Consider the following 16,764-nt stretch of genomic DNA (forward strand, 5'->3'; position numbering starts at 1 on the left):
GTGAATGGGCTTTTACAGCGACCTGCTGCTTTGGTCGGCTGTGAAGGTACTGATAGTGTACTTGGTAGAGCGCGCTGCGCCGCGCATTCCTGAGGGAGGGGCTGAGTCAAGGGGTGGTTCAAGCCCGCCCACAAAGAGGAGGAGGGCTTGAACAGTTAGAGTTAGTAGTGGAGAGCTGCTTGAGGAGAAGCAGTCTCCTTTAGTAGTGTGATGATAAACTATGGTCTACGGTATTTAGGCCTTCCATATTGGGTGCGGTTGCCTATTTTATTTGTTTGTTATCATAGGTATCCGTATTTAGCAAGACTACCGTACTCTTTGCTTAGTTATTGCGGGGTGCCGGAAGATATATATAGTCCCTTTTCTTTGATAGTGGACACATTAACAGAGGCGGACGCAATAAACCAAAACTTGATCTCCTATCCTTTGCCTTTTCTCCGGGGGTTTTTGAGAAAATTTTAAACTTTGGTTCCCGACAGGAGTGTCCATTGGCACAAGAAGAAAGTCGTCGAGAACCGAGGAGAAAAGGTAGGAGTTTCCACTAGACTAATGTTCTAGTGGAAGCAGCCTTTTTCGGTTTTGACAGGAGTGTCCATTGGCACAAGAAGAAAGTCGTCGAGAACCAAGGAGAAAAGGTAGGAGTTTCCACTAGACTAATGTTCTAGTGGAAGCAGCCTTTTGCGGTTTTGACAGGAGTGTCCATTGGCACAAGAAGAAAGTCGTCGAGAACCAAGGAGGAAAGGTAGGAGTTTCCACTAGACTAATGTTCTAGTGGAGGCAGCCTTTTTCGGTTCTTAGCAGACGTGTCCATTGGAACAAGAAGACATCCAGATCCCGGAGAAGAGAAGCGGGAAGGATTACAACCGACCTGAAAGGACAACACACCCCACCGTTTGAGAGAGGACATCCGCCGACGAGTAAAGGTAGGAAAAACTCGAAGTCGGTAGTCCTGATAGCAGTAGAGGCAACGTACATGAGTACGGAGCTGAGTAACCAGGAGCTAAAGTACGTCCCTGAACCCAAAGCGCGCGGGGAAGGCTTCGGAAATAGATAGCTCCACTCCTACAATAAGAAAGCAAAGCGGGCTATAGAACACGCTAGTGAAGTAATGGAAAGAATGATAGGGAGAAATGGGAGGGGAAAGCCCCCCAGCCCCACAGAGGGGGTAGCAGGGTTAATGCCTGCACCCCATCCTCTAGAACAACCAGATATACCAGTAGTGGTTATGCTACTGGGCGAGGGTGTAGATCGATGGCCACCAGGAGCAAGAAGGCACCTGGAAGTAAACAACCCTTCAATCCGTCTTGCCGACCTCGCAGCTGAGGTGGAAAGGTCGGTGAAGGAAACAGGAGTGTTCGTGAGTGAATTTCCCAAAATAATGGGCATAGCAACAGTAGTGGTAAAGAGGTATGCCGCCGAAAAGGTCAGACTCCTGGTAGTGCCCAAGCAGGAGAGGCTACAGCGGTGTTAGAAGGATTGTTGGAGGCCATAAGATTACACGTGAGTCGAGTAAGACTTATAACCGATAGTCACTATTGCGCCCAGGCGCTCAGAGAAGATTTATCCATTTGGGAAGAAAATGGGTTTGAAGGAGCGAGGAGTAAAGAAATTGCTCATGCTGAGTTATGGAAGAAAATAGCCGAGTTAAGGTTAAATATGACTATCGATGTTGTTCACCAGAAAGCCCACGTCAAGGAGGGGGCTCACTGGAGAGGAAATGATGAAATAGATAAATACGTCCAAGAGAGAAGATTGGTAATTGTAGGAGCAGAAAAATGGGACAATACTCCCAAAGGAGGAAAAGTGGTCCCAGATGAGTTTGTGTGTGAGGTTACTAAGGCCGTACATGGAGCGCTAGGCCATGGAGGTGCCTTGCCCACAAAGAGAGAGCTGGAGAAACTGGAACTTTGGATCCCAGAAAAGAAAATCCGTTCAGTTATACGAAATCGCGAGTTGTGTAATAAGTATAATGCAGGACGCCGAGGGCAACGAGTGGACGGATTGACGATTAAAAGCACTGTTCCATGGGCATCAGTTTGCATGGACGTAGCAGGCCCCATGGGAGTAAACGGCACTAAAGGTGAGAAGTATCTTGTTGTGCTTGTAGATTCGATGTCAGGACATTTTGGATTAAAAGCGGTGCGTAATGCGAATGCTAATAGCGTACTAAAAACGCTGGAAGAGGGTTGTATGTGGTTAGGCATACCGAGAGAGTTAAGAACTGACAATGGAACTCATTTCAAAAACGCTACAATAGACAGGTGGTGTCAAAAGTGGGGAATAATGAGGACTTACTCTCCGCCTTACACCCCTCAAGCTAATGGCGTGGCTGAACGAACCATTGGCCTAGTTAAAAGTTGGCTCGGGAAAAATGCTAATGGAAAAGAATGGAGTGAAAAATTGGTGGAGTTGGTCAAGGACTTGAATGGGAGGAGCAGAGCAGATAGACCTTCCCCTTCAGAGGAGTTAAACCAGCGCCCCTTTGTCGCTCCTGAGGTAGGACGAATGCAAAGTACAGAAAACACTCAGAAAGGAAAGTGCCCATTTCAGGTAGGACAGAGAGTGTGGATAAAATCTCATGGTCCATCTGATAGCCAGGCAGTAAAAGCAAGGTATGACCAATCTGACATCATTGAAGAAGTTTTAGACAGAAATACAGTGCGATTAAAAAAGAAGGGACTCCAAGGGGTAGAGCAGCGAAAACCAATGCCAGTTAATTCAGCCTAAAGCTAAGGAGTAAGACGAATAATTAAAAGATGGAACAAGCCACTGCGCCCTTTGTCAAGCTCGTTATGGTGAAAGGAGCTGTCATCGTGCGGAGGACTGAAAAGGAAGTAATGGTTGGTAGGGCATTTAATCTTTGGATAAATGCAATAAGAGGATATATTGTTAATAGAGTAGAAGATTTTAGTTGGCAACCGGCTATCTTGACCTGCATAATTTGTAGTGGAAGCGAAGAGTCGAGGAGCCAGTGGAATGTGGAACAGATATCCGACGAAGGCTGGTTGGACGAGCTTAAGCCGGATTTGAGCGAGGTAGGCACGGCTAAGATACTTGAAATACAGGTATGTGGGTATTGTAGAATAAAGAGCCTACCTAGAATAAAAGTGCATGTTCAGTGGGATTTAGCCCCGCAAGAGAATACAGATGCACAGTATTGTAAATGTATGTGGGATGGAGAGAAGGTATTGTATTGTCAACATTGTTGGATGAGAATGGAAAGAGGTTCACTGATAAGAGCTGGGGAAGCCGAAGGGTGGCAGTTAACTAGAGCGGAAACCCCGATAAAGTCGCTGAGTTCCGATTTGCTGACCTATTGGCCGATGGAGATAAACGAGAGCGACTCAAGATTTCAGGCGCTGCTTTACAACAACTGGCCGCCGGAAGGAGGTGAGTATCGCCCGGCTCCGCTTATTGTTGGCTCGGAGGCGACGCCAACTCTAATATATGTTGAACCTAAGTGTGTAGTTGAACCAGGGGTACCCTGGGCCACAGTAATCAATGGTGTGTTAGCCCGAGGGGATATTCCGATGGAAACATTACCTGACGTCCCACAAGAAAGGGTAATAAATATTAGTAGTATGTGTAGTAGTAATGTGTTAATGTACGCTACATTGGATAAAATGGAATATAAGGCTAAAACAGCAGTAGTAAGGGTGAGTCCAGTGGTGTCGCCTCAACAAGATACGAGGTCTGACACAGGATACTGGATAAAAGTAAAAATAATGATGGCCATGAAACCTTATGAGGGTATATACTCATTGGGAATGGAAGTGTCAATGAGTACGGAGGAGGAAGCCAAGCGGCTTCACCCCAAATGTACTTTTTATAGGGAGTGCCATAGTAGTGCACAGATAAGAATGTATAGTGGTAGAACCTATAGAGATGAAAAGAGTGAAAAAATAAGGCCTAGTGGTAATGAGAAGATGATGGCATTAGCCCAGGTGGCCACAGAAAAGCTAGAAAAACTTAATGCGAGTTCATTAAGTGAGGGAAGGCTTGGGCAAGAACGAGTGACCCATGTCAGGGGAAAATCTGACCTTAGAGGTCGCCCAAAGGAAAAATGGTGTCAAGGATGTCCATACCCGGGTTGTACCGGTGAAGGACATGTAGTTGGCGACCGCCGAGTGCATCGGTCGCTACGTGGATGTCCTAGTTTTAACAAGGCAAATCCATGTGAGTATAGATCACCTAGATGGAAAGAATTGGTGAGAAAGTGTAGAAGGGCCCCTCATTCCATTTTTTCCCAGAAGGAACAGATGGAGATGGGTACAGTATTGGAAACTCCAGCCGCGAGGTCAAAGGCGGAATGGAGGGAAGGGCCAGACATGATGAAGATAAGTGGTCAAAAGATCAAAAAAGCTAGGAAGATTGATTATCAATAAATTAAGAAGGGAAAAAAAAAACCCCCGCCTATTTTAAAATAAAATAAGTTTTTGTAAAAAGATAAGATAATTGTGTAATGAAGGCCAACCCCCAAGAAAAGGAGGAGGAGCTAATGAGATGTTAAAACGCAACAGTCCTTAAAGGACAAGACCAAAAGAAGAAAGCATGAAACGGAGCTACGAGATGGAGGAAGAGCAAGGTTGTAGCAAGCTAGTAGTACCTGGACCTCGACCTGCGACTCTAAACTTGCCTCACCCCCTGACTCTAGAGGTAGGAGAAGGGCCGCATGTCTACTACAATGGAGGAACAATTACACGCCAACCGAAGCGCAGAAAGACAGAGAACCATTATGAGACTCCAGTAAATGAAGACCCACCGGACACAGTTGATGAACAACTTAAAGCTATTGACCGCCAGCGACAAAATTGGAGGTATGGAGGAGTTTTGGTGACTATCAAACTTTGTTTTATGGTAATATTTTTGATATATTATTTGATGAGACAAAAATCTAGCATCGCTAGCACAGCCCCGATTAATCCCCTCGACCTAGTAGAAATACGGCATGGCACCACTAAAATAACCAATCAGACGTGTTGGAAGGTGGAGGTGAAGCATGTTTGTGAGGAATGGAGAAGGAAGAAGGGAGCCTGCGGTGCTGGCAAGGAAAAACCCTGTGGGGTAGAATGGAGAAGGGAGAAGATAGCAGTAATAAATTCCTATCTTCGCACCTTTAACAGCACATATTATAATGAAACCCTAGAGGTCTTGAGAAGAAGTACTATATATCCTGCGAAATCAAAAAGCAAGTGTGCACATCCAGTGATTCTACGAGTTGATAACACAACAAGCGACTTCACAGTCAATATTACCTTGTTATGTCTGGAGAAGCAAGAACAAAGAATCATCAGAAAAAACTGGGTCCAGATCGGGAAGGAAGAACCTGCTTGGTACTTCAACGAATATTGTGCAAGACTGCCAGATGCAACAGGTGGATACTGGTTGAAGACAGACCATGACGCCCCTGACTTTACCTACCCGGCGGCCCCACGGAATGACACCTGTACCGAATTTCGCCCGGCATGGGAACGATGTTGGAACTGTATAACCTTTCGGTGTGAGGAGCCAGGGACCAACGGGACCACAGATTACTTGCCAGGTACTCCTACTTCATCGTCAGGTAGGTCACCTAAATTTCTTAAGTTATGTAGGTTTGCAAAATTTAAAAAGCCTGCACCAATATCACAGAAGAAATTAGTAATAACGCGACGGCCAGGATGCAAGTTAATGTTAGAAAAGGCCCAGTCGTATAATAATAGCCATTGTGATTGGAATATGATTAAATATTGTTTTGAGCCCTATCATATGTTTTGTTATGCAGATGAGGGTAATATAATTACACCCTCCGATATAGGGCTTAGGCGTGATGTAAGGTTAATCCTGAGTCACTTTATTAGATTATATGCCGGAAATGCATTAGATCAAGAGAAAATAGAAGTGAAACATGAAGTATGGCTAAATGATTCCTTTCCATGGATATGGAAAAGAGATACATATATATTGAAATCAACCTTTAATAAAACTTTGGGAATAAATATGTTAAAAGTAGTATGGGCACGGATGTGGGCTCAACGTATTCCTACACCGGATGATTTATATAATGTCCCAAAAGGGGATTTTGATAAAATTGACCAATGTGTAGCATTGAGAATGTATAACAGATTGCATAGGAAGGAGTGGATAAGTGGAATTTTACCACGATGCCCCTTGGTGGAGACAGGAACGCCACCTTTGACTCATTGGATATATAACTGTACAGGGTTGAACACAAACCTAACGATTAAAGGAGTGCTCCAAGCATGGAGAGAAGGACACACGAGAGATGAAAGTAAGACGTGGTGGGGGCTCAATAAAGATGAGATGGTTCAGGATGTGATACCTTGCTTAGGAGAGTCGGAGAATTATTGGATTAAATATCAATATATGGCGACGGTGTACTCTAAAGAGAACGATATTTGGCCTGACATTGAAAGACCAGCCTTATATGCTAATCCAAGACCATGGGAAATGTTGTGTAAGGGGGGAGAGTCCGTGAAAAATTTTAATGAATGCACAATTGTATTAGCACGTATACCCTGTTATAAAGTCTCCCGATTTCAGAATTTTTGTAATGTACGTTATCGCGATGAAAATTATGCCAACTATGAGGGGGCAGTATGGATCAAGGATAATAGTAATCAATGGATCCGGAGTCAAGCTGCAGGTAGAGAATATTGTACGCGATGGGACAAAGATCATGACATCCAAAATGGTAGGATTAAGAATGATCCCCAAGCCTCCTGACTCTATTATGCAGATCTTAGAAGGTCACGCATTTAGGAAGACCCTTTGTAAAGGGGATATAGTTACAGGGTTTGATTGGCTGGGATTTAATAAAATTTATGGCCCTGGCACATGCCACGAACCTGCTGAAAGATGGCTGCATTGTGGACACAGTGACGAATATGATCATAAGGGGGAACATGTATGTATTTGGTATGAGAGAATAGGATTGGCAATAAAAGGTGTAGTAAAAACTGTGGCCACTACAGCCGGGGAAGTTGTAGAAGATGTAGCAGAGACGGCAGTTATTGGGATAAGTACAGGGCTGTATGGTTTATTATATGATGTAGGACTATGGTTCCTGCTAGTGTCAGGAATTGTCCTGTCAGCAGTTATAGCTGTTGCAGTTATCAAAAGAGGGATTTTGGCATTATCTACCCACCGAAATTATAAAGAGAAAACCTCACCAAATAAGGTTAAAGCTCAGTTATTGGCCAACGAGCTGCAGAAAAAATGGGGGGGCCGACTAAGGGGAAGTTATTGAGAAGTGGGGATGGGCTTCAGAAAAGGGCGGGATCGGTCCAATTATAGATAAGACGCCCTAGCCCTGACTTCCTCACTTCTCACTGAAATCTTTTGGCGGAACAGTAACCAACAACTAACCATGGCTTGTAATGCTTTGGGTAAAGGTATTATTGGAAGACCAGGCGCCCTTCAAAACGTGAGTAATGAAGTGGAATATTGGATAATTTTTATAACATGGCTTTTTTATTGTTGTCTCGGATATAGCAAACAACTAAGTTAGTAGTGTGGGGAATAATTTTAATTCTCCTTTGATTATGTCTGGTCGACCACTTGGTTTTAGTAATTTGGGTATTATCTATGTTTTTTTACTCTCCCGCCAAGAGGTTCCGCTACTCGGAAGAGCGACCACACTCTCGCTCTCCCGTAGTAGAGGTGTTCCGCATTGATGGAGTAGATGCGGATGGAAACTTAGACTAAGATTAGAATGTATATATTGGGAGCCGCAATATTTTAGGTTTCCCTCAGGTCTAAGAATTGTCGAATTTTGGATGTGTGTTTAACAGGATAACCAGGATCAGCCGCAGTGTGTCTTCTGTGGAAGTGATCTCCTCACGTCCGCTTGGGTGGTGGGGGACGCTTTCTATGGACACTGCTGCTATCCGTTGCCCGCAGTGGATGAGGGTAGAGAAATGTGGCTCATACCAGACGGGCTTTTTCTAAATTTCGTCAGTGATTTTTCCATTGATATCCAGTGTGGTTCCTGGATATGGCCTGGCTTTGCTGACCTCGCGGGCTCAAGTAAGTTGGAAGGTTTGGTTCAAAGTCGTTTGAAAGAGATACGTTATTATTTTAACGTTGAGGGTGAATTCATTGGGAGAACTTTCCCTTTAATGCGCATGATATGGCGCCTGCCTGACGGTGCTCGGCGCTTGACATTCAACACATTGGCTGGCTTCTGTGTAGCCGCCACTCCTTTGAGACAGGTCGGATCCAATCAGGATGAGTGGCCCTACGAGCCTGTAACGCCCTCCTCGCCCTTCCTGGACCGGGTTGACGAGCCTGGGGAACCCAGAGCCGCCCGACAGGATGTTCCAGTTGGTAAGGTTGTGCCACTGTTGAGATCACCCTCCCCCACGGTTACATCGACCACTGATGACCTGGAGGGTGTGCAAGGCGAGGATGGGGGTGGAACGGGGTCATCTCCCTCCCTGATGATAGGTGAACTGGGCCTGTGGTCTCCTCTTACTGATCCTCCGTCCGACTCCTTGCCTTCTGAATCCCCGGTGTCTCCGTTGCCGGAGGACACAAGGGGGTTGAATGCAGGTGACGGGTTGGAGCTGGGGGCTTTTGAGGTTGATCAGTTTGGACACCATTGATCTCTAGGAGGGGGTGTTGAATTGAGTGGATTGAGTGGGTCAGATGAAACGCCATATCATGTAAAATGAGATAGCAAATTAATGGGCTAGACTCAATTCTTAGTTAGAGACCAATTGGTGTCTATAGGACTGAATCATTCTTTGGCCTCTGGGTGTAGTTCCTCAAAGTAACCACCAGATGCCGCCAAACCTGTACAACTAAGCCACCCACTCAGCATTGCCCGGACATTCCATATAAGATACAAATTAAATATAAATAAATGATATCCTGAATTAAATAATAATACACAACACAACTATATTCGATAATTGTTAACCTGATTTTTGGATCAATGTTTGTAACACATTGAAAGCCAACTATGAAGTTTTTCTGTCTTTCTTTTTCTTTTCTTTCATTTATAAGCGATACTGTCTTTTATCGCTGATAATATTGCTGTAACTGCATTGAAAAGATTGTCCGTATGTATTGTTTGATTTAACAAAGATATATACAAGATGTGCAACAGAGATTAGAATTAACCTGTTAAATTCAAGCTGAGAGAATTTGGGATTTAACATGCAATGTATATATATGTTATTCATGCTTGCTTAATTAATATATATATGATTTTATTGATTTTAACGTTCATCATTTGTCGAATAGAGCTGAAGACCTTGACATATTTTTATGTATGACTCATCATGCAACGCTGTGTATCCATGACACATTTGTAAGGAATGTATGACCTCATCATGACTCATCTTCATGGCACGTCGGTGGAAGATTACTGAAAATGAGTTCCAGCAAGTGCGCTTTGATATGAGAAGGTGCGCGGAGAGACATTCACCGGAAGGAGTCAGTGGTGTGGCCCAAGAGTATAAAAGGCCGTCACCAACTCTGAGCTAGGCCCCCTTTTCACCCTGCGATGTGTCTGTACAGAGTGCATTCTCGAAGATGGAATATAACTGCCTGCCTGGACTTTGGATTTTTACGAAGGACTGGGATTAAGCCGTGGTTGGACCCTTTCTTCAATGATTGGTAATGTACAAATCTTTTAGCAATAATGATGTATAATAGGAAGATATGAATGACTAATCGCGTGTTAGGGTGGGGGCCATTTAATACACTCTCATATCTTCAAAATTATTTTTGCCAAAAACATCTTATTGTCAATCAGGTCTTAAGCTTTTCCGAGGAATGATCAATCTTGTAAAGCTTATTGTAAAAGGTTATATTATTCCTAATCTCCTGTTTTATTTTGTTTTATTTTATTTTATTTTATTTTATTTTGATTGATTTAAAGTTTTATCATTAAATGTGATTTTTGATTTATATTGGTTGTCTTATTATTGTTAATAAAATTATTTAAAAGACAAGGTTCGTATTAATCATTCTACTATCTTGTCTCATATTGTTTTGATTTTATTATATTTATTTTTGGACGTTTTAATAAGTCCCTTTCATTTGTTTATGATTTTATTTTTATAAGGAGGTCGTTCTATAAGACCTTCTCATTTGTTTGTGATTTTATTTTATTTATTTGAGGTCGTTCTATAAGACCTTCACATTTGTTTATGATTTTATTTTTATTCTTTGGTCGTTTTATAAGACCTTAATGTTTGATTATGATTTTATTTGGGACGTTTGATGAGCCCTCATTATTTTTTTGATTTTATTTTATTTATTTTGGACATTTTGAGTCCACCTCATTATTTTTTCCAAGACGGACAACAGTAACGGACGTCTGGAAGAAGGTAAGTGCATTTGAATAACCTCTAACCAATGCTTCCATCTGTATTAATATAAGTCAAATACTCCTAATCGATATGTAACAAATCCGTATGATCCTAACAAGGATTATTAAATTACTAGGTCAATAACAAATGCAAACAACTCAGAGAAGTGGAGCTGCCAATGAAGTGAGGTGTACATGCTAGCATTCCTGGGCTCTGTGTGTGTGGTTACTCACTCAGGATTGATAGGTGTATGAAAACGGATTGGCCTCATGATAAGATGACAGTGAACAAACCTAGGTGAATCCACTTTGATATATCGGCTTATTTAATTCCCGTCTCCTCACGCTGACGCCTTAGAGCTGGTGAGGAAAAAGGGGAATTTCTAACCCTTTAATTGGAGAGTCGATCAGGACATATTTCCCGATTTAAGTCCTGCGGGTAAGCGGAAGTTGACATCAGTGAATATATATAGAAAGTGTAAATATATGTAAATATTAAGAAGTTAAGAACTTGATGAGTGAAAATGAAATGGCTTGAATGATCTGCACATGCTAAAGTTGTAATAGTTTGAATCAGTCAAGAAATGTTGAGGGAGGAGTAATATGGGAATTTTTTGGGGGTGAAAAATATTGGAATTTTTTTATGCGCACAAATTTGGCATGTTAAAAATGTTGGAAAAAAAGTAGAATTCAATATGCAGAATGATTTAAATTTCAAATGGGAACTCCATTGTATCTAAATCTGTTATTTTGAATATTCCAATTTAAACAATATTTGGGGTAAGTTTGTCCTCAGTAGGAATGAATGGGGAATTTTGGGTGAAATATGTTGAATTATGGGAAAACTGTAAATGTTGCTCTTGCTGCAGAATTGACTCCCATTTCTTCCTAAAGTCTCCACTATGGGGCTCCACAGACCTACGCAACCATCCTCCAGTCTCTCCTCTTCAGCAGGCTTTGGTATTCAAGATGGTTGCAGCTAAATATAGCCACAAAATATCAGCATAACAGAGGAATCAACAGATTCTGCAGTCTGCTATTTAAATCCCGAGAACATAAACACATCACAAGAGGTGCGAAATCCTACATTGTGAGGGGCACACTCTTCCATCATTTCACTTGATTCCAGGGAGGGCTTTCGCTTTTAAAGGCATTTTTTTTTTTTTTTTTTTTTTTTACCTCCCCCTGCAATGTGGTGGTGAGATTTAGGAGGCACAGATAATCTTGGCTGCAGTGAAACAGCCTCATTATCCGTGGGTGGAAAGGGAAAACACGCTCTCGATGTAGTTGCTATGACACAAGTTTCCCTGACACCTACTCAAGCCAACACTGGCTTCCCCTGCATGTTCCTAACCGTTGACTTGTTACTTATAAGCTTTTGACACGGTGCCATGTCGCCTTTGTGCTCGCTGTCGCACAAAGACGATTAATCAAATTCGGTTAAATTAAACCACCCAATCCCAAACAGCAAAACGTATGCATGGCCTCTTTGTATTCTATTTATGTCCCGAAAGCTCGACGCTGCTGTGCGTGAGTCGGGGTGAGGTACATGCGTTTGTATAACACGCGGTCTTGTCGTAATGACGTCACGGCACTGTTTGGAACAAAATGTACCTGAGGAGTTTTTGCATTTGATGTTCTTCGGTGTGGTTGGCGACTTTGTAGGCGAAGCTTCTGGGTCGGCGTCATCGCTCTGGGTTTGATCATTGTCACTTTCTTCCCGCACGGAGAGATCTGCACCACAACATGACAAGAAAGTCAGGAAAGTGGAGTTCAATGAGAGTTTCATGGTGGTTTGTCCTGGACACCAATACTATACAAAATTGCAATATAACAGTACACAACAGCGCTATGTACTGTCCATCATCTGGAGCAGTTCAGGATCAATATTTATCTAATATGACAAATACATTTAAATAAAATACATCATCCTCACCGGAGACACTGACTACTTAATGTATTAATGGGCGCTACAGATGTTTTGCATGTTGAACTTGGCTTGCTCTGACCAACCAATCAGAGGACAGAAAATGGCGACATTATTGTGAGGCAAATTTGACATCTGGTTCATTCAACAAGAAGTCCAATTTCTGAAACAGTTAAAGTTACATCGGTCAGCACTACTGACTTTGAAGGACCTAGGCAGATTAGATGATAACTTTCCAATCAAGAAAAATGCTACAAAATTAAGAAAATTGACTATTGGCAATGGATTAATATATTTCATGGACAAATATTATAATTGAGGAATTCATTTTTCAATGGATTGAAACCCTACTTTGTAACCTTGACTGTTTTAAATCCCGAGCCCAAACATTCTGACAGCTGAATTTTTCAATTTAACAATTGTTAAAGATGATGACCCCACTTGGTAGTCAAACCCTCATTTGAAATCCTACTCTGAGACCACGAATGTTTAAAACCCTGAGGTCACTCACACATTCTGACAGCTGAAAATGTTCAACTTGATTTTTTAATCACTGTTAATCTCCTCATTTGAAATAAATCTTAATTTAGAAAGCCATGTCTCCTTCACATTCCAACAGCTGAATTTCTCAACTAAATTTTGTAAAAACTATTAAAAAATGGTGACCTTTCATGGAAGCCAAACCCTACATTGAAACCTTACGTTCGAAACTACAACTCCTTGAGAACCAGATATCACACATTCTAACAGCTGAATTTTTCAACTCAATTTCGTAACAACTGTTAAAAATTATGACCCCACTTGTTAGTCAAACCCTCCTTTGAAACCCTGCTTTGAGACCACGAGTGTTTTAAACCCCAAGGTCACACATTCTTACAGCTGAAAAAATTCAGCTCGATTTTGTAACCACTGTTAAAAGCCTCCTTTGAAATAAACCTTACTTTCAAAGCCATAACTCCTTTAAAACCCGAGATCACACATTCTGACAGCTGACTTTTTCAACCCCATTTTGTAGCAACTGTTGAAACTTATGACCCCACTTGGTAGCCAAACCCTACTTTGAGACCATGACTGTTTTAAACCTCGATGTCACACATTCTGACAGCTGAAAATGTTCAACTCAATTTTGTAACTACTGATAAAACTTGGTCAATTCTACTTTCAAACTTGGAACCCTTCATTGAAGCAATATCATCCCTTGAAACCTTCCTTTCAAAACTATGCCTCCCTTAAAACCCGAGATCACACATTCTGACAGCTGAATTTTTCAAAACCAATTTTCTCCAAAATCTGTTAAAAAAAATAATGACCCCACTTGCAATACAAATCTTCTTTTGGAATCCCGACTCCTTTAAACCTCCTTTAAAATAATTCATGTGAATGAATTCAATTGAATTGACGTAGCATCCGAGTATGGAAATCTGGTTGGACAAATCAATCTAACATCCACATACTCGTATTGGAAGCATTATAACCTCGCTGACCCCAGCCTCCACTCCACCAATGAGGCCTACCTTGTTTGCACACCGAGGCCTCCTCCATCTTGTCTTTCTTGTCCTCTCCTTCATCCGGTATTTTGCTGGCAATCGGGCTGGACACGTAGAGTTTGTTGATGTCCAAGGTGGTCTTGCTGAAGGGCGACATGGACGAGTACATGCTTGCATAGCCATTGGAGGAGCAGCTCAGGGCAGCCAGGTCGAGAGCTTTGCCCCCAGTGATGATGGGGATGTTAAGGGAGAGCTTGCGCCGTCGGTTCGGGGACGAGTTCTTGGCGATGGCCAGTGGAGGAGGGGAGGAGAACTTCCTGCTGGCCCTGGGGGAGCTCGGTGGCTCTCCATACAGGAGTTTGTTGTTCTGACTGCTTGCAAAGAACAACTCCAGGGACCTGCATCACAGCCACATATATGCATTTCATTGAAATTCAGGATTGAGGAATATGTCTGAGGAGCTTTGCTAAATACACATCCCTCCTGAATTATGTATGCAAACCCAGTCTATTTGCGTCCGTGTCTGGTCGATTCAGAGCAACATACAGTGCAGGCTGCAGTGTTGCAGAAAAAAAAAACTCCCACTCTCTGCCACCCTCCTGGCGACCTCATGGGTTCCCATAAATAGCACAGCGAATGATAGCGCGCATGGCCGCCGCTGACACAAGCAGTCGAGTGTAGGTGTCTCACAGTGACATGACAAGTGCCGCGGGGTGGGCAATGCTGCAGGGCGTGGGCAAGGCGGAGCGGCAGCTGATCATAACCCCGCAGCGGGAGGGGGGCTTCTAGAGTTAGCCCCACCGCAATGGCTCCATCAATATTTCACACCGCGGAGCTTTTTGCAAGGAGGAGAGATGGGATGGAGGCGAGGGTGGGGTCCTGCAGCAGCGAGCTTGGTTGCCATAGCGCGAGGGAGACCGGTTGAGACACTTCCAGACAGCCGAGAGACCAGGTCCAATTATTGTTTTTGACCACGGACTGGCATCTCAGAGTATTTGTTTTGCCTGATTTACTCTTCATTTAGATTGTTTGGCATACGTTTTTGTTAGGGGTGTTGGGCGATTAAAATTTGTAGTCATAATTAATCGCTTGACTTCAATAGTTAACTCATGATTAATCGCAAATTCTATATTTGTTCTAAATGTACAATAAAATGTACAGTAAAATATTTTTAAAGATGGTTTACTGATAGAGTAATTTCATAATAATTCATAAAATTGAGTTAAAATTAAAAAGATGCACTGTACTGTAAAAAATGAGTGTGATACTGATTTGTGATTAGGTCATTTTTCTGCCACTAGATGGCATAATTGCATTTGTATCTAATCTTTAACATGAAGTAACGTGAAATTCTGCACATTTTTAAAATTTTAAACTACGACTTGACCCCAGTCGTCACAAATATATGCATTATTATTAAATTTATTACTGCTAAACTTTGACGTGGATGTGTCAACTGCGTTGCGATTGGAATTCCCCCAGTACAGGTTTTCCAAATAAGGGGCGGTCGTTAATCGCGCGCTAAAAAAAAATTGTGGCGTTAAAGGAACTAAATTAACTCAAAATGAATGCACTAGCTTTGACACCCCTAGTTTTTGTTACTTCATATTAAGGCCTGACCAAATTATCAGCCAATTGATGTACCTTATATGACCTTTTGTCATCGATGATGTAGCACATTTGTATTTGTACTTTATTTGGGGAACATTGACTTCTTTTCTACATGACACTTATTATTATTATTAGCAATATTTCCTCCTAAGTCTAATAATTTCTACTATGTAGCACATTACACCCACTGCACCCCAATTTCTGATTAGATCTAGAAAGATGTCAACCATTATGACATATTATTTATTGAGCAAAGCCTCTCAATAAACGAGCAAGTTGAAGTTGCGTGACTCACCGAGCAGGGATCGCGCTGATGGGCTTCTTGTAGATGGTGATGAGTTTATCCAGCACCACGTCAGCGGTGGTGAACACGCGATAGGAGTGCAGGAACGTGTTGAGGAAGTCGATGGAGAGGAAACGCAGGTCGGTCAGCCTCTCCAGCAGACGTTCCACGCTGGCGTAGCGGATCTGCAGCACCTTGCAGGAGTTCATCATCTTGCTGAAGCGGATGTCCACGTCGTCGCAGTACAGACTCGAGTCGGACCTGCGCGCAAGGAGGCAATATGGATGTGATTTAATAGGATAGGGGGGGACTATTATCTATTGGTGACCCTGATGTGATCATATCAGCCAATTGTGGAGTTGTGTATCGTTTTACTCTCCATAATCCATAAATTCTGGATCAAAGGAAAGATGAAAAACAAGCATAACAAATTTACAACCTGGTAAGATATGACGACTGAATGTTTCATTTTAAATATTCATTGACCCAAATTGTGCAGGATTAGAGTTGGATAAAAATTGCTTTGATATTACAACTTCTGACCCTGAATAAACATAAGCTCAAATTATATGAGGTGTGCGATTGAGTGTTGCATCACGTGTATGTGTGTTTATAACAGTATTTGAGCTATCGGTATGAAGTTGGATTTAGGTAAACTATTAGTTTGCTGCATTGGAACCAGGGTTATTATAGTTTTGGAATTTTAGTATTTATTTTGTTTTGAGTTTTGTTTTTTAAATTTAGTTGGTTTTAATTAGTTCTGATGGTTCTGTTAGTTGTTATTAGAATAGAATAGAATAGAATAGAATTCAACTTTATTGTCATTGCACTGTCACAAGTTCAGAACAACGAAATGCAGTTTGCATCCATCCAGAAGTTCTTTAGCAAGAATAAATTTTATATTTTAAAAATAAGATCGGTTAGTATATACACATTATGGCAGGATATAAATATGTATATAATATTGATAAACAGCTAAATAATTGTATATGACTATCTCTACAGTATGATATTTATTTACAGTAGTGCAATTATGATCAGGAGACAGTGTTCAGGAGTCTAACAACAGTAGGGAAGTAGCTATTCTGATATCTACTGGTCTTAGTCCGGAGGCTCCTGTAACGCCTTCCAGAGG

At 42.0% G+C, this 16,764-nt stretch overlaps 1 protein-coding gene across 1 annotated transcript in view; it reads right to left on the minus strand.

Annotated features, from left to right (window-relative positions):
- Positions 1 to 16,764, minus strand: part of rasgrf1 (Ras protein specific guanine nucleotide releasing factor 1) — a 44,493-nt gene that overhangs the window by 9,704 nt on the left and 18,025 nt on the right. Inside the window, exons 14-16 of the mRNA XM_077516942.1 lie at positions 15,642 to 15,890; positions 13,763 to 14,133; positions 11,936 to 12,055 (exon numbers count right to left, since the gene is read on the minus strand). Coding sequence (XP_077373068.1) covers positions 11,936 to 12,055; positions 13,763 to 14,133; positions 15,642 to 15,890 — 740 coding nt within the window. The remainder of the gene's footprint in view (positions 1 to 11,935; positions 12,056 to 13,762; positions 14,134 to 15,641; positions 15,891 to 16,764) is intronic.

Source organism: Festucalex cinctus, chromosome 3 (assembly GCF_051991245.1).
Source record: "Festucalex cinctus isolate MCC-2025b chromosome 3, RoL_Fcin_1.0, whole genome shotgun sequence".
NCBI classification, from domain to species: Eukaryota; Metazoa; Chordata; class Actinopteri; order Syngnathiformes; family Syngnathidae; genus Festucalex; species Festucalex cinctus.